Source organism: Mustela putorius, unplaced genomic scaffold (assembly GCF_011764305.1).
Source record: "Mustela putorius furo isolate JIRA1106 unplaced genomic scaffold, ASM1176430v1.1 tig00004035_pilon_pilon_pilon, whole genome shotgun sequence".
Classification (NCBI taxonomy): Eukaryota; Metazoa; Chordata; class Mammalia; order Carnivora; family Mustelidae; genus Mustela; species Mustela putorius.
Window position 1 is genome coordinate 2,318,006 of NW_025422171.1, and position 23,069 is coordinate 2,341,074.

Here is a 23,069-nt window from a genome sequence, read left to right on the forward strand (position 1 = left end):
ATTTTGTAACTACAAGGATGGTGACATCTTCAGTAAAGAACACCAGAGAAGCATTAATTTCTAAGGGAACATGAGGAAGTTGGTTGCCTTTTTCCCATTTTTCTTAAATTTGGATTTAATTATTAACATGTTTATTTCGTATGTGCATACATATGTTCAGACTTGAGGGTAACTGATGAAAAATTAGACAAAACATTTTGCACTTTTTAAAAAATATTTTATTTATTTGTCAGAGAGAGAGAGAGAGAGCACAAAGCAGGGGAAGCAGCAGGCAGACGGAGAAGCAGGCTCCCCACTGAACAAAGAGCTTGATATGGGACTGGATCCCAGGATCCTGAGATCATGATCTGAGCCAAAGGCAAAAGCTTAACTGACTGAGCCACCCAGGCATTCCTTTGCACCTGTTTCTGAGAAATTTTCTCAACTCTGTCTAGACTCACAAAGATGAATTTTATGTTCTATCAAATAGGTAAGCATTTTCAGGTGAAACTGTTGGGAAGGAAATACTTTCTATTTCCAACCAAGAAAGAAGAGAGAAATTGCTACCAGACAACAACAGGTATTTTCTTGAAAAACATACAGAATTAACAGCCTGGCACAATTAAGTTGTGTCCCCTTGCATATGAAAGGATATTGTAATGAGACATACTGAGTATGTCTTGTGATGACGGTCTCATTCTCCTAAAGGACTCCCACACTTTTTATCAAATACAAAATAAGCAGTATTTAGAATACTGATCTTTATTCCCATTTTACCAGAAAGATAACAAAGAACATGAACAATTTATCTACTAGTCAGAAAAGAAGTGTTTTATAACCTCAAACGTTTACTCACCAAGAGCTGTAAATTGCTTAAATTGGAGATTTCAGTGGATTTTTAGCAGTAATTCTGAAATTCTTCAGTTACATAATGTTCAAGGCATGTAAAAGTGTTGCTTTTTCTACACAGCACAACTGAAATGTCATTTAATCAAGGAGACCAATACCTTGTAGACAACCAAGGCAGTCAAATATCAAAGCTTCAAACCATTCAGAGAAGCATAAATTACCTATTTTCTACACTTTCAAGGTATCAGTCTTTCATTTTCATTTTCAAAGAATGACTGCTGTAAAATGGCCATATTCATTAGCCTGCCATCTAAAAAGCATTAATTTGTAGAACAAATGAGCACGTTTTCTTGTGTTCTTGAAGTATAATAGAGTCCCTTCATTTAAATATATTTTTAAATTTATTCACAGAATATTATTTTACAAGACTGCTTGCACTTACAGATATCATGGAGTAGGAATTATCCAACACTGTAATAGATCAAGTGATGCCCACTCACAGACGTAAAAATGCAAGTTGGGGGATTTTAGTACTTCGATTTTAGAGTCGCTAGAAGAGGCACAGAAGGTTCGTTTCGTGAGTGTTGAGGGGAAAGGAGAAACGACCTCCTCTCACCCTGTTAAAAAGAAATGTTTTAATCTCTAATAAATTTATTTCTTTGAACTATGGAGTCTCAGAAGAGGAAGTCGTCCTAAAGAACAGAATCTTCTAGGTTTTAGCTTTTTCCGGATCGGATGGTCTGTTCTATTCTCGGAGAGCTTTAAATACTAGAAGAATCTTTTTGCCCTGAGCCAGAATCTGTCTCCCCTAACTTCACAAAGCTGGCCCCACTTTTGAACTCTGGAGATCTGCAGATCTGCCCAGATCCTTCCAGGCCTTCTTCAGCCAGACAGGCCCGCGCCAGGGCCGGGCCGCAGCACCTTCGCTCGTCCTCCCCGTCTGCCGCGCAGCACGCAGTTCCGAGCTCGCTCTTCCCCGGGCCTCGGGAGGCGCCACTTTCGTCGGGCGCGAATCAACGCGGCTGGCCAGCCCTCAGGTGGCGCGGGTCTCTCCTGACAACCGGGGGGATGCCGGGGTTACTGGTGAGTGCATTTCATCAGGGGGCAAATGTGCTCCAGTCCCAGAAGGACAGGGTGCAGCCCCGGCTTGTTCCTGAGAACCCGGGCAACGACCTCGTGGCCCCGGCTCGTCGGTGCGCGCCCGCGGACGCAGAGGAGGAATCGCCCGAGGGAACTCACTCAAGCCAAGTCCGGTGCTAAGACGGCCGGCACCCAGGGCTGTCCACGCCGAGACCCCGCGCGGGCCCCTCCTCGGCCGCGCAGCCCCCGCGGGAGGGAGGCGGGCGGATGACGAGGGTGTGGGGGCGTGAGTCTGAGGGCGGCGGGCTCCGGCGTCTCAAGCGCGGGCGCCGGCTCGGCAGGCTCCGTCGCTGACCGGCCGGGCGCTGCAAGCGGAGCGTCGAGGTCGCCGCCGCGGGGGAATGGCGCGTGCGGGGGTAAGTGGCGCGGACGGCCGTCACAGGCACTCGCAGCCCAGGGCGCAGCAGCCCGGCAGGCACACGCACACGCGCACCCCGCAGCCGTCTCCCCCGCGGCCCCCGGCTCGGGGCGGCGGCGGCGGCGGCGGCCCGGGGCGCGCGGGCCGGCGCAGGGCAGGGTCCCGGGGCCCGCGAGGGCGGCGGGCGGGCGGGGGCGGCGCTCGGGGGCCCGTTTGGTCAGCACCCATCCTCCGGGCCCGCCTCACGGTCCGCTGCGCGACGGGGGGCGCCCACCGGCTCCCAGACCGCGGCGGGCCGGGCGCGGGCGGGCGCGGGCTCCTCCGCCGCGGGCGGACGCTGAGCGCGGCCTGTCTTGCAGGTCTGGATGCTGGTGGTCGGCGTCCTGCTGGCGTTGGGGCCTGGCCGGGCCGCAGGTGCCCTGAGGGCGAACAGACGCCCGGCGCGGCCACGGGGCTGCGCCGACCGGCCAGAGGAGCTCCTGGAGCAGCTGTACGGGCGGCTGGCGGCGGGCGTGCTCGGCGCCTTCCACCACACGCTGCAGCTGGGGCCGCGCGAGCAAGCGCGTAACGCGAGCTGCCCGGCAGGGGGCAGGCCGGGCGACCGGCGCTTCCGGCCGCCCACCAACCTGCGCAGCGTGTCGCCGTGGGCCTACAGGTGAGCCGCGGGGCCGTGGGGGGGGCGGCCAGGGCGGGGCTGGGCGAGGCAGGTGGGATGCGGCGGGTGGGGCCTGCGAAAGTGAGGTGGGTGGTGAGGAGGGCGGGGCCGGGCGGGGCAGGCTGGGCGCGAGTGGCCAGGGCAGGTGCGGCGGGGCAGGGCGGGGCGGTCGGGAGTGGCTAGGTGGGTCGCGGAGAGGGACGGGGATGGGCAGATGTAGCGAGGCAGGGCAGGTAGGGAGGCGGGCGGACCAAGTGCAGAGACTGGGCTGGGAATAAATAATTCCCGCAAAGGTCTCATCACCTCTCGCTGGAAGGAAACCTGCATCCCGTTATTTACCCTTTCACTAGTGAATACGGAGCAGATGTTTCTTGAGTACCTATTTGCCAGGTATATAGTTCAGTAGATTCCGCAAGGGACCAACCCGAGTGATCCGTCATTAGAATTTTGTACAGGAGACCTGTGAAGTTCTAGTGTGGCAGTCTGCAGACATTTTCTGAGTGCCTGTGGCGGTGGTCCAGACACTTGTTGAGCATTAAACCTTAAGAAGCCCTTCATCTGAGCTTATAGTCTAAGGGAGAAGTGGAGATAATTGGGAAAGAAACAAGGCAGAACACTATTTGACAGGAAAGCTTAAGAGTGTGATAGTGTGAAGTGGTGAGGGGGATCAAAATGGCATTTGAAATGTGTTTTGGAGAATGGGCATAACTCGGAGATTGGCCTGGTAAAGAGGTCATCTCAGAAGAAAGGAATAACATACAAAGTAGTGAGGCTGGGGTGTTCTAGGGCTTGGGTAGGGTATAGTGTGGCAGGAATGTCCCCAGCACACATTTATGACTGTCCCCTTCCCTGCTGTTAACTGTTGAGTACCACCGTCCTCAAGGACTCAAAGTTCTCTGTACAAGGAGGGAGCCTTCACATTGCCACAGACCTGGAAAAGCCCTCAGTGAAAAAGCAAGGACAAGTGTGGTTCACAGGGAGTGCTTATGACGAGAGGGAAGAGATGGAAGAATGGCAAGCGCATGTGTGTTTCTGTGTGGCTGGGAGTGGCAAGAGAGGAGGCTGCAGAGGGAAGCAGAAACTAGATTTGGCCTTAAAAGCAATGCTGGGGGGGGGGGGGATGGGGTGGTTGGGTGATGGACATCGGGGAGGGTACGTGCTATGGTGAGTGTTGTGAATTGTGTAAGACCGATGAATCACAGACATGTACCCCTCAAACAAATAATACATTATGTGTTAATTTAAAAAAAATTAAAAAGCAATGCTACAAGTTTGATATGTATCCTGTAGGATGTTTTTTGATGAAGGAAGTCATGTGACTACTTTGTGTTTTGGTAAGGCACCCCTGATGAGGGATGGATCTGAGGGGAGACACAGGACACAGTACAGTACTTCCGGCAAAAGGTAGTTAGGGTCTGGACTGAGGCAGTGCGGCAGTGGAAAAAGTGAGACTAGGGTCAGCTTGAAAGGTATTACTTAAAGAAGTTAAAGTGACAAGATTTGGTGCATGATGATTGTATGTGGGAGTGAGGGAGAGGGAGAGTGTAAAACATGTAATGGCTTGAGGCTTTAAGTGTCTTTAAGCCTTTAAGTGCATATCTGCTATTAAGATATGCAGAATGTAATGATTTTGTCTGAAACCAATCCAGGCTTCTCCAAGCCCCCACCTGCTAGTCAGGGGCCTCCCCTCTTCCTGGCCGCTCTGCTGAGGATCAGGTTCACTTGTGGCTGAGCTCCCTCCCACCATGGAAGTCAGGCCCAGAACTCCCTCCTGCCCTAATTGACTCTTCATTCGTCTGATGCCCTCAGGACACACATATTGAAGCATTCCTTTTGATGCCTTCATTCTCTTGCTTTTCCTCTTTCTTCCCATCATATCCACAGTCCAAAGGATGGGCTTTTATATTATCCTTTTTCCTCCAACCTCATATCACACTCTTGATATGCTAAATAGTATTAAAGAAGCTTGGAAGATCTCCCAAAACAAGAGCTTGTCTTCTCCAGGCAGAAGTTGCAAAGTGAGAATTTTTAATGAATTCTAAGCTCTCCTGGCAAATAGATGTCTCCCAGGCTAGGCTGTGGTCTGAAAGGCAGAAGAGTAACACACAGCAGTGACCTTTCAAGACCCTTGGGCATCTCTTGTGTTTCTGGCTTGCGTTGTTGATGGTATTTAAGCAAAACAGAGAAAATGAATGAGGAGAGTTTTTTGGGTGAAAGTAAATTCAGTAGTAGACCTGTTGAGTTTAGTTTTACATGCCTAAGAGGAACACAGATATGAATATCCAACTTGACTTGGAAATGTGGTCTCAGAAGAAAGATTGGGACTGAAGTACAGATCAGGAGGTGTCAGCCCTAGAATTCTGCATAGTAAGTTAAGTTGAGTTGCCTTTACTACCTTACCTGTGTCTCCTGGGAAAGTTCTAAGAGCAGCAGGGAGGAGGGAGTGGCTAAGGTAGGTCATGGAAAAGAACAACACACAGCATAGAGCAGTCCGGGTCTAAGCTGCCCAGGTTGTGCTGTATGGAGCCTGGCAGCAGGAGCTATATCTGTATCAGGTGGCTGATGATGGTATCATCTGCATTAGTTTTCTTATTATTTAGAAATACCGATGACATTACTCCCCTGTGAGCCAATGGAGGCTTACACTCTCTGAACGAAGGACAGTCTTTTAGGAATGGGAACTGGGCCAGGACTCCAAACTGCTGGGTGCTAAAGCAAGCCCTGCCTTCTCCCACCAGGAGGTGGCCTCTCTTCTCTCCTGACCTCTGATCACTTCTCAATGCTCCTGAGTCACTGGAAGACTGGAAAAAAAAAAATTTCTCATAGAAGCTCAAAACCTCTTCTAAAGCAGTGTGTAGAAGGACAGGACTGGTTTCTTAGTGGTTTCACTGTGGGACCTGTGTAGCCTGGGGGGAAGAGTACGCTCGCCTCTGCAACTCTAAGTATAGAATTAGAAGTAGTGTGTTAAGTCTAAAACGAGTCAGAACACCAAAGGAAGAAGGATGGGGAAACAGACTGCCAGTAAGAAATACAGGAAGGCAAGGAAAGGATGACTTAGGTGGATAAGATAGGATTTAAAATAGAAATTGGATTATAAGGTGACTTTTCCTACTTTTAAGGGGGAGATGGATCATTCAAAATGGTGTTGGGACAACTGAGTAACCAACTGGAAAAACATGATTGTATCTCACTTCTATATACAAATAAATAACAAATGACTGAAAGATTTAAATGTAAAAATAAAACCACAAACCCATAAAAAACACAATCAATTATATTTACAGTCTTGGAGTGGAGAGGCCAATTTAGTAGCTTACAGACTCCCCCAAAGCCATAAAAGACAAGACTGATACATTCACCTACACAGTTATATGCCATTTCTTCTTGGTAAAATAAACAATAAAATAAAATTAGAAGGGCACCTGGTTGGCTCAGTGGGTTAAAGCCTCTGCCTTCAGCTCAGGTCATGATCCCAGGGTCCTAGCATCGAGTCCCGCATCAGGCTCTCTGCTCAGCCGGGAGCCTACGTCCCTTCCTCTCTCTCTGCCTGCCTCCCTGCCTACTTGTGATCTCTGTCTGTCAAATAAATAAGTAAAATCTTAAAAAAAAAAAAAGAAATAAATAAAGAAAGAAAGAAAGAAAGAAAGAAAGAAAGAAAGAGATGTAATATAGGGTGGAACAAAGATCATGAGTAGTTCCTGGTAAAGGAGTCAGTTATGTGAAACTCAGGCAACCTAAAGTGAAATGCATATTAAAACAGGGCTGAGAAACCTGGCTCTGTTGGCAAAGGGGTGAGGAAAAAGGCAGTCTCATTACAGCAGGGGGTATGAAACCACACAACCAGGTATTAGCCATTCACATTTTAAATATACTTGCTCTTTGACCCAGCAGCTCTAGGTACCGGTTTACTCCACCAGCCACACCTGTCTGTGTAGCAAATGATGTATGTACAAGCGTGTCCGTGGTGGTAATAGGGCATTGGAAACCATCCCAACACCCACCAATAGGCAACTAGGTCAATAAAATGTCATAAAACAGCCAGAAAGAGATATGGGGCAGCTGTAAACCTGCGAAATGAGACCAGTCCATCACCAACATAGAGGGCAACACGGCAAGTTGCAGTACAGTGTCATATGTTAGAGAGAAGCTATGTAATAGCTTTATTTGCATGTTAAAGAGAAGCTATTATATAACACATACATATGTTATTTTTAAATGTACACACACACGCAAACACACACACACCACCCCCACACACTTAGGGGCAGCTTTAGAACATGGTTATCATGGTGCCTGTCAGGAAGGGAACTGGAAGGCTGGGGATGGAGGAGGAAGTAGACTTACTTTTTCTCCTTCATATCTTTTGAATTTTCTACTATGTGCATGTATTACTGATTTCAAAAACATCTTCCTTTTTAAATTGAGAGCAGAAAGGGAAATTCACCAACCATGAGGAAAAAGCAGAGAGTGAAGAAACAAAACTTAACAGGTAACTACAGCCTTGATTTTCCCTGAGCATTGGTCTGAAGAGAATTGTTTGTTCTGGCTGACAGGAGAGACACTGTACTTTTTGGGGCCGCTTGTGCCCCCACAGCTAAGCTGCTATGGGTGGGGAACTTGGCCTGGAGACATGAAGGTATTGGGCCAAGAGTTTAGGCATTAAATGGTAGAGCCAGGACCTCATCCTGGATCTTTAATTCCATCTGGCCCATGCTCCTGACCAATGTGCTAGTAGAAAAGCAGCATTCAACTTCCAGAATATAAAAATATTTTCTCATTTACTTTGTGGCATCATGTTTGTTTCTCTTTAGCTTTAGAAACAAAATGCCAAGAATAAAATCAATGTAATTGCACATTAACTTTTTTAAGCCAAACTGACATAGTAAGAAATACATTGTAAGAACACTGAGGTTCATTAAGGTTTAAAGGTACACATCACTCATTGATGTTGAAACCCCAAAGATAAACACCTACCAATACTCTGATTTTTAAATTGTTTATATTTCTCAATTTGGGGTCGTGGTCTAAAGATAACTTTTCTCTGGGTTATGATTAATGCACAACAATTTAATTTTAGGTTTTGCTACTTTTCCATATAACTCTTTCCTCCTGTGAATTTAAGAGACTATACCTAAATTTATTTTGCAATAAACAACTTCATGGGTAGCAAACACAGCAAGGGAAATAAATGGAAAGAAGAAGTAACAGAACAGAGAAGAAGAGAGAAGAAAGAGGAAAGGGCATGGGGAGGGTGAGGGACTTAAAAATAAAGGCAGCTGCCAGCAGGGAGTTGGAAGAGGGGTGAGACCACCCACAGCTGGGCAAATCCTCCCAGGGCAGAGGAGCCTTGGGGGAGGAGGAGCTGTCTCAGCAGGGGGACAGGCTGGAGGAGAGTCCAATAGTACAATCACCAGATTGGATAGGCTGATTTTTTTCCCATGCAGAACCCAAATTGGCACCACTCCCTATTACCAGAACTTTCAACAGGTGACTTTTTTGGGGAAGAGGGGCACAGCAACAGCAATGGCTTCCAGCTCATGTGTGAGTCAGGCAAGGTCACCACCGTCCCCTGGGCCAGACCAGTGATGCCCATTTACAGGGATGAACTTCATGTTCTTCATGATAAATCTATCATCGGATATTTAGCAACACTGCACTTTAGAAAGGTTTTCGTCAGGAAAGGTTGAAATAAAAAGGGTATTTGTGCTTCACCCTCTTCTAACCTTTCAGTTCAGCTAACCCAAACATCCTGTTTCCCCTGGGACTGTCCATCACCTATTCCCTTTCACCACTGCAGAAACAGCTGCGTCCACTCCCCACATACTGCCCGAGCCAGGGCAGTGCTCAGAACACAGACCTGCCGCTTTCCTCGCACATTCTCAGGGCAACGATCACATCACTTTCCCCTCATCATGTCATTTGTAAAATTGTGAAGGGAATATAACATTAACCAGGGATAGTGAGAGGAGTTAGTATAATGTTGAAGTTCTCTCTGCTGCACTGAGCCCCCTTTAAAAATATTTCCTTTTAAATGCCCCCTTTCCCCTGACGCACTTGCATGTTTGTGTCCCAGCATTAAGCACAGTGGTTCCCTTACCCCAAAGCCTTGTAGGAGTGCATCCGCTCCAATCCTTCTCCCAGGGAGGGGGCCTCAATGGGGTCTCTGCGTCCACTGTGACCGACAGGGGGCAGCACCGCGGCAACCCGCCTTCTCCCCGGCCGCCGTGGCGGACCTGCCTGGCTTCCTCCTGGGGAGGCCGGGCCCTGTGATCTTTGGAACGGAGAAGCGTCCTTTCCTGTTTATAATTCTCCTTAGCAAGTGCACTTTTTCCTCGGTCCCTGATTCAAATCTACAGCTTTTGCAAACGGCTTAAGAACAAACTAGGAATGTGCGTGCCTTCAAGGAATATCTGTATATGGTGTAGCAGCGCAGGTGCTGTGCCCTTTCTGTGCCCGCTCACTGTGGTACCTCTCTGTTCAAGAAAGGAAGGGCTGGGGAAAGGGACAGGGGAGGGCGGACGGAGCAGAAGTAGTATCCGATTGCCCGCTGGGGAAGTCTCCAGTTACAGCTTGCAGGGAGGGTGAGGGCACTGCTAACCAAACCCATTGTCCTAGAAAAGGAGACACTCATGGTTCAAGGCAGCTTGTTTATGAAATGTTGATACACCTCACCCCAAAATACTTTTTTAAGATTTTATTTATTTATTAGAGGGAGAGCACGGGGGCAGCGGGGGTGGGGGGTGGGGGTGGGGTGGAATGCAGTGGGAAAGGGAGAAGTAGACTCCCCACTGAGCAGGGAGCCTGACTGTGGGGAGGGTGGGGGAGGTCGTGCTAGATCCCAGGACCTTGGGATCATGACCAGAGCCAAAGGCAGCCCTTTAACCACTTAACCAGCAGAGCACCGCCCCTCCCCTTGCCCCAACCCTGGAAAACTTTTTATGGATAAGTGAAATTAATTGGCCGAAGTACTGTGTGGATTTTTTTCTCTGAGCTGCTCAGTATAACGGGCTCTACTGCACATATCATTGTTTCACAGAGTAAAAATAAGAGCATTGTCATGGGATTAAAGTCTCTCTTTCTGAAAACAGATATGTTCATTTTGCTTTGATAGTTATTTTCTTCAACTGCCTGGGTTTTACTTTGGCATTGTTAGAGCAACCAGGGATAATGATAATATTTCATCCATCGTCACCTCTTCCAAATGTCCTCACCTGAATAGAATGTTTGTACTCTTGATACCAACAGAAGAATTGGGCCAAGTCCTGGAAGGAACACACATACCACGAAGTGAAATTCCTTATGGTGCCTGTCTTCCAGAAATGGCACATGAAGATTTTGAAGGATGGTAATGAGTACATTGCTCACTAAAGTAATGAGGTCAAAGAGAAAATAATCTGCTAAGGACTCTTCCAGAATTAAATAGCCTAGGCTAATGTTTTGGTATGAATTATTCCTCCTGAACACTGTAAGGCAGCAGCTGGTTCATTTCAGATCAAGGTGGGCTCCACCCTTAATGCACGGAGGTGCTTCACCCGGCTGCCTCAAGGACGGACACATCAAAGATGGCTTTGAACCCAAATTCTGCAGCTTCCCCTGGAAAGATAGTTAAGCCACCCCGTGGGCATGAGCTATGTTTTTCCTTTGAAGAGATATTTCCCAGCTGCAGTGAATGTGTGGCATTTGCCATGACAAAAGAATAAAACCCTTTGAGAAATTCTGGCCCTCATTCTAATTTCTCATTCTCTCTTTCCCTCTGGGAAAGCTTTTTTTCCAAATTATCTTCCAAATTCTTTTCCAAGCCATGAGTCTCTCTCATCTTCCCTGATCTTCCAGAAAACAGATTTTACATGGCATCAGTGGATTTCCTGCTTGTAGATTTAGCACTTACGAAGCATCTGGCTACCAGCTGAATACCCCAACCGTGGCGTGGCTTTGTGGGTGGGGCAGTGGATGGGACGAAGCCAGGTGAGCTGAAAGACTTTGGACAAGCCCCTCGCCTTATCAGTGCCTCAGTTTCCTTCTCAGGAAAGGGAAAGGACGGACAAGCTGTGAGTCCTTCCAGGTTCCCAGTAGTCCAGAGCCAGCCTGGTTGGCAGGAGAGCCTGGTCAGTTCTGGAGCCTGCCTCACTGGCTCAGCTTCAGGACTGACCTTGATGCCAAGTTCAGGATCATACCAAAGTCAACTTCAGTCCCCACAGGGAGGTAGGGCTGACCCCTAGCTCTCCTTGGCCAGTGAAGAGGGCCAGGTGAAATCCACTGGGGCTCTGACTCCAGGGCATCAGTGCCAGCTCAGACTTTGCTCTCCCAGGCTGATTTTTCCATGTCCTCTTTCAGGAGAAATGCACAACTGCTGTTTTCTTGCAGGGGCCAGAAGAACTTTTTTCAGAGCTCCTTGGCAGCATGTATTGAAGATCTTGGCTCTCTCAGGCCTTAGGGAATAGAGAGAGGGTGGAACCGTTGGAGCTGCTGGCCGCAGCTTTACAGCAGAGGGAAACTGTGGTCCTTATGACCCTGGCTACTCCCTGGCCTACAAACAGAGCCCTCTCATAGCAGCTCTGAGCCTCGTCATGCACCATTCTTTCCCCGATAGTCTCATAACCACCTAGCTTCAGGGCTGGTTCCAAAGGGAAAAAGAAATTGGAAGGTTATACAAACCCCCATCTCAGTGACTCATTATCTCTCATATCTGGAGACCTACCAGCCTCTACCAGGGTCGCATGTTGGAATAATCTGGGGAGCTTTAAAAAAAATCCCAATACCTTGGCCCCATGCCAGAACCATGAATTCTGAATCTCTGGGGTGGGGGGAATAGTTATCACTAGTTTTGAAAGCTCCTTTGTGGGCCTCCAGTGAAGCACAGTTGAGATCCGCACACCATCCTCTCTACAATGCCAGTTGCTTGTTTGGTTAACACTGACCTTCTGCATTAGCTAGATTTCTCAGTGTAGGGAGTGCTACACTGGTAGGATCATGAAAATTGGGTGTATTGGGGAAAATGCAATCATTTAATTACTTGTATCAACTGCAGTCAATATATATGTGGCTACCTTTTGAAGAAACTGCTGGCTGTGCTGTGGAACAGGCTCCTGCTGACCGTCAGTGACTCCCCACTTCAAGTGAGCAAGACAAGTCACATGCACAGCTGGCTGGTATGCAGAAATCCTGACTCAGGGGGTCAAGGGTGAGAATCTCTGCTTTTAACTCCCACTGTGGTTCTTATGCACGTGGTCGGAAAACCACAGTTTGGAAATCTTGTTTCTGCCTTTTGTTATTGCCCACCTGCTGGGCAAAAAGACAGGTATTCTGCAGAGGAATCTTAGCTCTTGGGAAGGGAAATTGGTTCTCCTCAGTTTCCCCAGAGGGCTGCCATGTATTACCATGGTTTCAGAAGATCTTAATCTCTGGTAAAGTGAGTCCCCCTCTTTCCTTTGCAAAATTATCTTGTGTATTCTTGGACTTTTTCTCTTTCTATGAATTTTAGGATCAGCTTGCCAAGTTCTACAAAAACTCTACTGGGATTTTGTTTAGAACTGTACTTTATAGATTAATTTAGGGAATCTCAGAAACTCAGTAGATGACAGCTGTCCTTTGTAAACAAAAAACATGGATTAAAAAATACCACATTAACAGTCCTGCCATCAAGAAGCTGGAGGAAGTAGCCTAGTCATCAGCTTCATCCTCTCTGCAGCAAAGACCAGGCAGAGGCAATGATATTGGTAACTAAATAGGACTGAAATTTTAGGCTTATGACTCCATCCTGGGCCCCCCCCCCACCTTTTTTTCATCCTGCCCTTTTTAAAAAAGTAATTGACAATGAGTTGAACACATTGACCTTAAGATCTGGCAAGACAATTTTGAGACAATTTTGTTTCCACTTAGACTATTTCAGTCCTTGTGGGTCTCCAATCTGAACCAGAGAAGGCATTTTCCCCAACTTTGTTCCATTAGTTTGGGATCTTGGAATGGCTGTGAAACAATCATACTTAGCCTCTGCTGTCTTGAGATCAAAATAATTGTATGTTTTGCAAAGTGGGAAGGTGAGCCATGCTGGTGAGTTTGTGCCAGTAAATACCAAGCTATACTTGGGCATGGGATGGAGAGCACATCGGGTGGCTGCGGTTCTGTCTGCCGGAATGTACGCATTGTTCTCCAGGTGGCAGTCTTTGGGGAACAGCTTCGAATTGTTTCCTACCAAGTTCAGGGTCCCAGGGGCAGTGCTCTTTTCTGTCTCTGCTGTCACTCACATTCCTCTCCAAGCTCAGTTTCCATCACCTCTAATCATCCCTGGAGGACTTGTCCTTTGTTCTTGGATTAAGCTGGGCCAGCTGTCACTCACTCAAGCCAGGCTTCACACGTGGCCCCAGGGACACTTTTGGATCCCATCAGAGGGGAAAACCTGATTTGTTTCAAGTATGTTCCGGTGCCAAGCTTCCACAGTGTAGCATGCAGAAAATGTAAAGACAAAAGAATTATTGCTCACAAGGAGGCAAGACAGCCGTGCAGGATTCTTACTCAATTGCATTTCCATGTTTGGTAAGAGAAAAGGATCTGTGTTGGAGTTTCTTGATGTCTTGTTTTCGTGGTAGCTTTCTTTAACTAGAAAACACTCCAGGCTGATAATTTCCTCAGACTCTTAAGCCAGGAGGTTGGGGTGACAGGCTTTAACTTTGTGTCTCCAAAGCTTCTAGACCTTTCTTCCTGATCTCTTCCCCACCTCCCCCCAACTAGTGTCCTTCAGAATGTCCGTCTTTGTGCTCTCTCTCTTCCATGGTACCTGCTGGGATTGATACCCACCATACTGGGTATTAGGATGTGATTTGCATTGTATCTGCACCCCTCCCCTTGGTAGCACATTTCTATTTTAAGAGAAACCTCTTGATCATAAGCCACAATGCATATGCCTTGTTATTATGTTCCATGTACCGGGCAGAAGTGGGGATAGGCAGATGTCTCTTTGTCATAATGCCTTAGCCCAGAAGTGTCACTGTGCCAGTGGAAATTTCAGTCCTGGGGGGCCGACTGGTAGGGGTGGAGTAGATATTTTTAGTCAGATGATGAGCCTTCTGATGATCACAGCATCTAAGTGACTGTTCATTCTGCCTATCATTAACAGATGGTATGAGGATTGTTACACAGATTGTTACCTGCATACAGGAGTGCATAGATAAAGATAAATCCCAACTACTTGGAATTGAAAGGGATCTTGGATGCCCCCAGGTCACACTAGCATTGGAGGAAACTGAGTGTGAAGAGGCTGTGCCTGACCTTCCTGCCCCAGCCCCGATTTTGGCCTGTAGTTGGGTCTACGCCACTATCAAAATGGTCTTTCTAAACGTCCACTGATCGGGTTTCTACATGCTTACCATCCTCACATGGCTTCCCGTGATCTGGAAGATAAAATCCAGACTTTTTGCGCTGGTCTTCAAAGATCCTGTCCACTTCTTATACGTCTTACTAAATCTCTGCCCCCTGTACGCATGAGCTTGCACTCATGTCATTCCAGCTACGGTGACCTGCTGGAAGTTTCCTACCCATGTGGTTGCTGCTTTCCTGCCTGGGTGTAGGTTGCTCAGCACTCCTTTTCTAAACCTGCCTCAGACTTTCCTGGGGCCGTAGCCTCCAGGCACCCACGTGTTCGCAGTGGTTTGTGTATACTTTGCGTTACTTTGTCCTGATGGTCTGGCATGAATGTTCATGGAGGGGCCATACCCTTGCCCAGTGGCCACCGTGAGAGCTGGAAAAGTAATGATCACGACTAACTTTCCAGTTGGCCAATTCCCAGGGCACTTTGTAACTTCGCAAGCATTTAGCACTGTTTGTGTATGTATGTCTGTGTACACTCTTGTATCTGGTGTGCATCTCTAAAAGATAAGGACTCTGTTAAATAAAACCACACAATACCATTAACACACCTGGAAGTTCATACTTCCCAAATATCTTCAAATATTCAGTCAGGTTCATAGTTCCCTAATTACCTTATTAGTGGTTTTTTAGAACCTTAAAATTTTTTCTCTTTTTTTTCTATTATATTATTTAAGTCTACATTTTGAAATAGTTTCAAACTAACAAAAACCTTTATGAAATTAGTACAAAGAATTTCTGTGTACCCTTTACCCAGATTCCCTAAACGGCAGCATCAAAACTCAGTAGAATTATCAAGATCAGAAAATGCTTGATAACAATCCTAGAATCCAGAGTCCTTACTCAGAGCCAGTCCACTAAGTCCCTTGTCTGCCCCAGCACTTCACCCGGGCTCACACGCAGCCTCTGGTGGTTAGACCCATTAGCGGCCTTCAGTCTGCGGCAGTTTTTCATTCTTTGTCTTTTGAGACTGTGACACTTTTAAAGAGTACCTTCAGTTGTTTTTTGGAAAGTTCCTTAGTTTGGGTTTAATTTTTTTTTTTTAAGATATTTATTTATTTGACAGAGATCACAAGCAGGCAGAGAGGCAGGCAGAGAGAGAGGAGGAAGCAGGCTCCCTGCTGAGCAGAGAGCCCGATGCGGGGCTCGATCCCAGGACCCCGGGATCATGACCTGAGCCGAAGGCAGAGGCTTTAACCACAGAGCCACCCAGGGGCCCCTGATTTTTTTTTTTTTTTTTAAGCAATCATAAGTTTTCATCCAAACGGAGACACTTACAAGTAAAAAGTTGCTCGATTCACAACTGCACAGAAACAGTGGATGTAAAGCAGCTAGCGGTGCCCCATGTCCCCTGTATCCATGTCAGTCTCCTCAGTGTTCTTTGGGGTTCCCTCCCTCCCTTTCTCCCTTGGAATAAACATGTGCTGAATTTCCAGCATTCTGTATGCTGTTGGTCATATCCTCATAGTGCCATTTAACATGTTCCTCCATCCCTCCAGTTCCAGTAAACTGGCCCCCTCAGTTCCAATTTTTGGCCAGCCCCTCTTTAGCGTCACCCTCCTTGGCTCAGGGATTGCCACTCCTGATTCTGTCAATCTTCACAGTAAGACATATTCTCCCTTAAAAATTGGTTTTCCCAGAAGCCTGGGTGGCTCATTTGGTTACGCATCTGACTTTTTATTTCAGCTCTGGTCATGATCTTGGGGTTGTGGGATGGAGCCCCACATCGGACTCTACACTCTGTGGGGAGTCTGCTTAAGATTCCCTGTCTACCCCTTTCCCGCTGCCCCTCCCCTTGCTTTTCCCTGTCTTTCATTTTGTGTCTCTCCCTATACTTCCCTGAATTATCTTATTTAACTACCATCTATATGCTAATAATTTTTTTTTTAAAGATTTTATTTATTTATTTGAGAGAGAGGAGGTGAGAGAGAGCATGAGCGAGGAGAAGGTCAGAGGGAGAAACAGACTCCCCGTGGAGCTGGGAGCCCGATGCGGGACTCGATCCCCGAACTCCGGGATCATGACCTGAGCCGAAAGCAGTCGTCCAACCAACTGAGCCACCCAGGCCTCCCTATATGCTAATAATTTAAAAGTCTCCACCTTTGGGGTGCCTGGGTGGCTCAGTCATTAAGCATCTGCCTTTGGCTCTGGTCATGATTCCAGGGTCCTGGGATCAAGCCCTGCATCAGGCTTCCGGCTCTGTGGGAAGCCTGCTTCTTCCTCTCCCACTCCCCCTGCTCATGCTCCCTCTCTCGTTGTATCGTCTCTCTGTCAAATAAATAAATAATCTTAAAAAAAAAAAAAAAATCTCTACCTTCAGCCAGTACCTCTCTCTTGGGCTCCAGACCATATTCTACTGTGTAGGCTGGAAGATCTATCTAAAATTCCATCTGATTGGGTCACTTCCCTTTTTAACATCCTCCCCTTTGCCTTCACGGTCCAATCCAAATTCCTCCCTATGAATTTAAGGCCCCTAAATGACCCAGCCTCCACAGATTACCCCTGCATCATCTCATACTTGCCTTCCTGTTCCGCAGTTCCCTAATACTGACATGATCCCTGGGCTCTAGGCTCTGCCCTCTGTCCTAACTGCCCTTTCTCCCGTCCTCATCTGGATGAATCCACCCAGGAACCACCTTTGCTAGGAAGCCTTCCCAGCTGCCACAGCTGGATGAACTCTCTAAGTGTTTATCCCCAGAAATGGTGAGTCCTTGGTTAGTAGATCTGTGTTTCATCTCTATCCTCATTGGCTGAAACATCACACTTACACTCAGATGTTGCTGAATAAATATTGAAGGTGACCAGAGATAGTATAAATTCCTTTTTCATCAAACTTTAAGTTAGGGCCTTATATGGACCTAAGGGTATGAAGGACAGGGAGCTCTGCAGTCCAGACTCACCATCAGCAGCTCACCATCTACCAAACTCTTTCTCTCATGTTAGGGGAAAGGATGAGTAAGAGTACAGCTCTGAATCTTCCCTCCCAGGGGAAAACATAGAAAAAGTGTAGCTTTGTTTCACAGGCACCAAGTGTTGTGAGGACTTGGGGGAGAAAGAGAATGAATTTGACTAAGGAAATTTGAAAACTCATAATGATTTGAATTGGACCTTAAAATATGGCAAGATTTAATATTGGTTTTGGGGGGAGGGCATCTTGAGTAAAAGTTGAGCTGTAGCACATGCAAGGGGCATTCCTCTTTGGGATGACTGTAGGCTAGGATGTGTGAAGGAGGAGACCTTGAGGCAATGCTGGAAAGGAATGGAGTAGGGACCATGCTGCAGAGGCCTCTGAAGGCAAAACAAAGAGTTTGGATTTGTCCTGACTTGTCCTCCCAGTGTTGTGCCTCTGCATACCTCAGATGAGGGATAAGAACAAGTCTTTACAGAGGAGGTTGAAAAAGTTGGAATGGTAAGGGTGGTCAACTTTGTCAGTCCTTGCAAGGATAGAGCTCATTTGTTCCAAAAGCTCCTCATGGCAGATCTGAGGAAAAAGTGGTAATGAGACGCTTAAAAAATATTTTTTCAACCACTATTTTTGTGTTTCTGTTGGAGGGAAAGATGAATAGACAAAATCAGTATAAATTTCAATGTTTTGGCTTCAGAGATGACTTACATTGTGTAGACAGTCCCCACCCCTCCCTCTTCCTGTTTGCACACAACAGATTTCATAGCCTTCACCCTTGACTCTGCCTTTGCCTTATAACAGTGAGAAGGGAGGTGAAGATATCTGTGCCTCAGCGTTCAACCACCAGTAGGCATGGCCAGGCCTGAGGCCTCCTAGCTCCCCCTCCCCCTGTTGCTACTCCCATTTTTCTGGTCACCCCAACAGGAAGCTGTGGAATCACTGCTGACTTTTCCTCTGACCTTATCCCCCACATTCAGACTGGCCAAGTACTGCAGATGTCCCTCTTGGCTTTAGAATGCTCAAGTGGCAGGCTGGGCTGGGTCCTCTAGTTTGACTGTTGGCTCCCGGCCTCACTGGCCTTTCTGCGTGCAGCAGGTGTTACCCAGCTCCCCCACCGCTGTGCCTGGGTGGGCCCCCCAGCTCCGGGCTCAAGGGGGCATGGTCCCTGGCATGTAGTTCGCAGTGAGTAAATTTGGTGCTGTGTGAAAATGACAATTTCTAGACTCTTTCCCACCCAATCATGCTTCCGTCTACTAATGTCTAAAGATGTTGGATCCAAACAGAAAAAGAGACCCATGTACTTTCCCTACATACCTGGAACCGCCCACCCTCACCCTGCCATTGAGAGTTAACACTTCCTCTGACATGAGCTCTCAGTAGAGAAGTCTCTTGGCCAATCAGTGTAACAACCCTGTCCCTCCCATGCTTGAAGTTCATTCAGGCTTCTGCTTCCTACCCCTGAGATGCCCCCAGTTGGCCCCAGTAAGCACCGCTGGTCTGTCCACCTTTCAGCTCCTCTCTGCAAGAAATCCTCAGCTCTGTTGTTGGGACACCCCACTGCTCGCTGACCTGTCCCTTACCTTGCCAAAGCCTCCTACCCCCCATTGCCCCATTAACTGGATGGTCTGAGCATGCTTCTTAACTGGAAATTTCTTAACTTTGTGAATGAACTTTAGTCATTAGCAGGGGGACATATAAGAAAACCAGTCAAGAGGGGTTTTCTGCAGAAGGATATAAAACTTGTGCAAGCCGTAGAGGGTGAAGGCCAGCCTGGGCCGCTGTTCCTCTCCATGGAGCCACACTCTGCTGTCCAGAAACCTGGATGAGAAACCATATACATCCCAAGTTCTTGGCTGTAAAGACCTCTAGGAATGTCTTATTTTTAAAAATTTATTTCATGGGGCGCCTGGGTGGCTCAGTGGGTTGAGCCGCTGCCTTCGGCTCAGGTCATGATCTCGGGGTCCTGGGATTGAGTCCCGCATTGGGCTCTCTGCTTCCTCCTCTCTCTCTGGCTGCCTCTCTGCCTACTTGTGATCTCTGTCTGTCAAATAAATAAAGAAATAAAAATCTTAAAAAAAAATTTATTTCATAAGCTCTCATTGGCACAGCAATTTTGGGGCCTTCTTGGACTTGGCACATTGTGGGTCTACAAGTGTGTGTGTGTTGCTTGAGAGGCCAGAAGTCCTGACTTCTGGCTCTGAGAGTTTAGGTTCCCTAAGACTCAGTTCCAGAAGCAAGAGAAACATTTGTAAGAGGATTGCACACGTTTTAAGTGGGGGAGATTCGTGGAAATGAGAATTCCCATTGCCATGGGAAATGGCAGTCCCATGAGGAATGGGGATCATCCTTCCCTGTGCAAGGGGACATTACAGAAGAGCCCTGGATCTCCATTAGTGACCAAACACAGCTTTGACCTCTTGGCTCATTGCAGGGGATGGTGGCAGAGGGCAGAATCCTGCCAGAATGTGCTTTTTTTTTCCCCTCCCAGGGAGCCATCCGGCCCAGTGAAAGCCCTAGATTCCCTTGGCGTTGTGGCAGTGGGCTGTTTTGTAGGTGTTGACATTGGTTCTTGGCATCTGACCAGAAAATAGCCTTGGAGGAGGGTGGAAGTGATTACATTTAAACCAGCATTAGTTTCTCAAATGTCCCAGGCTGGCCAGCTTGCCCTCCCCAGCATGGCTTTGGCCCCTTCACAGAGGAGGGCACACAGACCCTGACAGACACAGGGCCCTCCTTGTGACCTTCTGGACAGGTGTCTTGCAGCTGCCTTTGCTGATAGCTGTGTTAGAGGCCATGTGGCTGGTGCCTGCACCGTCTGGCACCTGGGCCAGCTAGCTTCTTGCAGAGGTGGCACCTTCCTGGGGAAGGATGTGGGTGGTACCCTGGGGCTACAGAGCCTAGTGTCTGAAGGGGAGGCAGATCTGGGATCTTAGGGCTTTGGGGCTGAGGGCTGTTGTTTCCTTGGGAAGCAGGGAGGGCGTCTCACATTCTGGTGGCCCTGTGGCCGCCTATCAGTGTGCATGTGGCTCGCTTACAGGCTGCTCCAGATTACAGCCGCCTCCGCCAGGCTCTAACTCCAGGCTCTGAGCCTGCTTCATTGTACATCTCTTCACTTTGCCAACGAATTTCGGTCATTAACGTGAATAGATACATTTTACTTTTCTGTGTATATTAGCACAGACTCTGAGAGCATTTTTAGGGAATGTACTGACAGTTATAAACTGTCTTCAGCATTTAACATGCGGCAGTCACATGGTGCGTCTAAGATTGGGATCTTGCGTGGACGCTAACTGCGGGATGACCTGTCCGGCCCCACCTTTCTTCCTGCTCCATTAATCAATGGTCTCAACACCTTCTGAACCCAGAAGTGGAAGTCCTTGTTGGCCGCCCTCTCTCAGCGCGCAGTGCGTTCCTCTTGCCGCAAAGCGTGAACTAAAGCTGTGCTCTCTTCCCCGCAGAATTTCCTACGACCCTGCCAGGTACCCGAAGTACCTGCCCGAGGCCTACTGCTTGTGCAGGGGCTGCCTGACCGGGCTGTTCGGCGAGGAGGACCTGCGATTCCGGAGCGCGCCGGTGTACGTGCCCACGGTCGTCCTGCGGCGCACCGCGGCGTGCGCGGGCGGCCGCTCGGTGTACGCCGAGGAGTACGTCACCGTGCCGGTGGGCTGCACGTGCGTCCCCGAGCAGGAGAAGGAAGCGGACAGCATCAACTCCAGCATGGACAAGCAGGGCGCCAAGCTCCTGCTCAGCCCCAGCGACAAGCCAGGCCGGCCCTGAGGCGCTGCTGCCCCTCTCCTGGAGCGCGGGCTGCTTCAGCCGCCTCCCCCGAGCGGACTCGACGGAGAGCAGTAAAGGAAACACGGCCCAACGGCAGAGGGCTTCCGACCGACTGCTTGACGGCTTGCTCTCACACAGCATCACCTGGTTTTCTTCTAGGCAAAGGCATGGGGCTGGTGAAGGCTGCCGGCAAGTTACCCGGTACACGGCCGCAGGTCGGGAGCATAGCACCAGGGCCTTCCGCATGTAGCCGGAGCCTGGTGTGTGGCCAAGTGGCTTCGGGGCCCTCCCTCCTTAGTCCTCTCTCCGTGTTCCTCTCTCCGAGGCCCTCCCCCCGTAGTCCTCTCTACGTAGTCCTCCCTCTGTGGCTCTCCCTCTGTGGTCCTCCCTCCGTGGCCCTCCCTCCGTGGCCCTCCCTCCGTGGCCCTCCCTCCGTGGTCCTCAGTGCTCAGACCCCCCCCCCCGCCCCCGCTACAGTGCCATGCTTTTAGGACGCTCTCAGAAGAGGTGCCAGCCTCTACAGACAGATGGGTAGATGGGTGCTTCTAAAAGAAATCTTTTTTTTTTTTTAAGTAGCATATATACCTACTTTTTTTGTTGTTCAATGTTTTCAATGACGCAGAAACTATTTTTATATTAGGAATTTTGCATATATTAAAAATTTTTACTTGACATATAAGTATTTTATAACCATTCTGTTCTCCCTTCCTCCTCTGGCAAGGTTTTTTAAAAGCACAACTGGAATCCTCAGATAAACTCTTTAGCGGGTACTGGGGCCTGAGTCCCGGAATTCAGCCTGTCATCAGTTGCTGACCATAACAAAACAGGGCTGAATGTGACCTTCGGTAAAGATCTTCACAGGCTGCTACATGAGTAAAATGGAAGTGCAGGAGGCTTAGCTCACCCCAGACTGGCCAGGGATTCCAGAAGCCTCAAATGTGGTTTGTTCATGACTCTATAAAGGGCCACAGATGTATATAATTAAACATTTTTTTCACTTTTGAAAGTAAGTGGGACCAAATAAGATGTGGTGGATAAGGCTAGAGGTGGAATGTCCTATCTCTGCCAATTCTCAGTAGAGTCCAAGTTTCAGCTTAGTTTTAAGGGCTTCAAGAACTAGCCACATGAGAAGCCAGCCAGCTTACAATGTCCAGAAATCAGTATCAGGGGCCTCTTTATTTACATCCTGCAATGCGAGCTAAAACCATACTCCCTTCTGTAGGCTGAAAGTTTGTCCATGAACACAATTATTTGTAAAAGTGAGAAGTTCTTTTTAAACCATTAAAGCAATTGTAGGTGAAGGGCATGTTGGCCGTGTGCATTTCTCTCTGGACTCGGCTTTGATGGACTTGACTTTTTAGAGGAAACTATCTTAGTTTTCACTTTATCTTAATTTTATGGTTGAAGTTTAAATTAAGATCTGATTTGGTCTTTGAAAGATCAACTACTCCTGTAAGTCAGTGTCTCTTTTGTGTGACACCCCAACCAAGCCAAGAAGTGTCCCTTTTTTATATGTTTTGGGTTTTTTTTTTTTTTAAAGATTTATTTATTTATTTATTTATTGACAGAGAGAAATCACAAGTAGATGGAGAGACAGGCAGAGAGAGGGGGTGGTGGGGGGAAGCAGGCTCCCTGCTGAGCAGAGAGCCCGATGCGGGACTCGATCCCAGGACCCCGAGATCATGACCTGAGCCAAAGGCAGCGGCTTAACCCACTGAGCCACCCAGGCGCCCTGGGTTTTTTTTGTTTGTTTGTTTGTTTTTTATAATTGAGGGGTGCCTGTGTGACTCAGTCATTAAGTGTCTGCCTTTGGCTCAGGTCATGATCCCAGGGTCCTGGGATCAAACCCCGCATCAGTCTCCCTGCTCAGTGGAGAGCTTGTTTCTCTTTCTCTCTCTGCTGCTCCCCCTGCTTGTGGTCTCTCTCAATCTGCCTCTTATTGACAAATAAATCTTAAAAAAAAAAAATAGATTTAAAAAAATTTGTCAGCATGTGCATAAACAGGGGGACCAGAGGCAGATGGAAAAGCAGGCTCCCTGCAGAAC

The 23,069-nt window shown here is 48.0% G+C and overlaps 1 protein-coding gene across 2 annotated transcripts; it reads left to right on the forward strand.

Moving 5' to 3' along the window:
• The first annotated feature begins 269 nt into the window (after window positions 1-269).
• Window positions 270-22,330, forward strand: IL17D (interleukin 17D). 2 transcript variants are annotated; one of them, XM_045072400.1, is made up of 3 exons: window positions 270-1,911; window positions 2,686-2,981; window positions 20,706-22,330. In XM_045072400.1, exons 1-3 carry the CDS (start codon window positions 1,897-1,899, stop codon window positions 21,022-21,024), a joined length of 630 nt encoding a protein of 209 aa, XP_044928335.1. In that variant the 5' UTR covers window positions 270-1,896; the 3' UTR covers window positions 21,025-22,330. The 2 variants fall into 2 exon arrangements, with proteins under 2 accessions (XP_044928335.1, XP_044928334.1); XM_045072399.1 differs by having other exon boundaries at window positions 273-2,324.
• The last annotated feature ends 739 nt before the right edge of the window (window positions 22,331-23,069 follow it).

What these genes read in the sequence shown, in the direction of transcription:
- IL17D (XM_045072400.1), top strand. An exon ending in GTGTCGCCGTGGGCCTACAG is followed by an intron (nt 2,982 to 20,705) that starts GTGAGCCGCGGG and finishes TCTTCCCCGCAG; the next exon opens with AATTTCCTACGACCCTGCCA.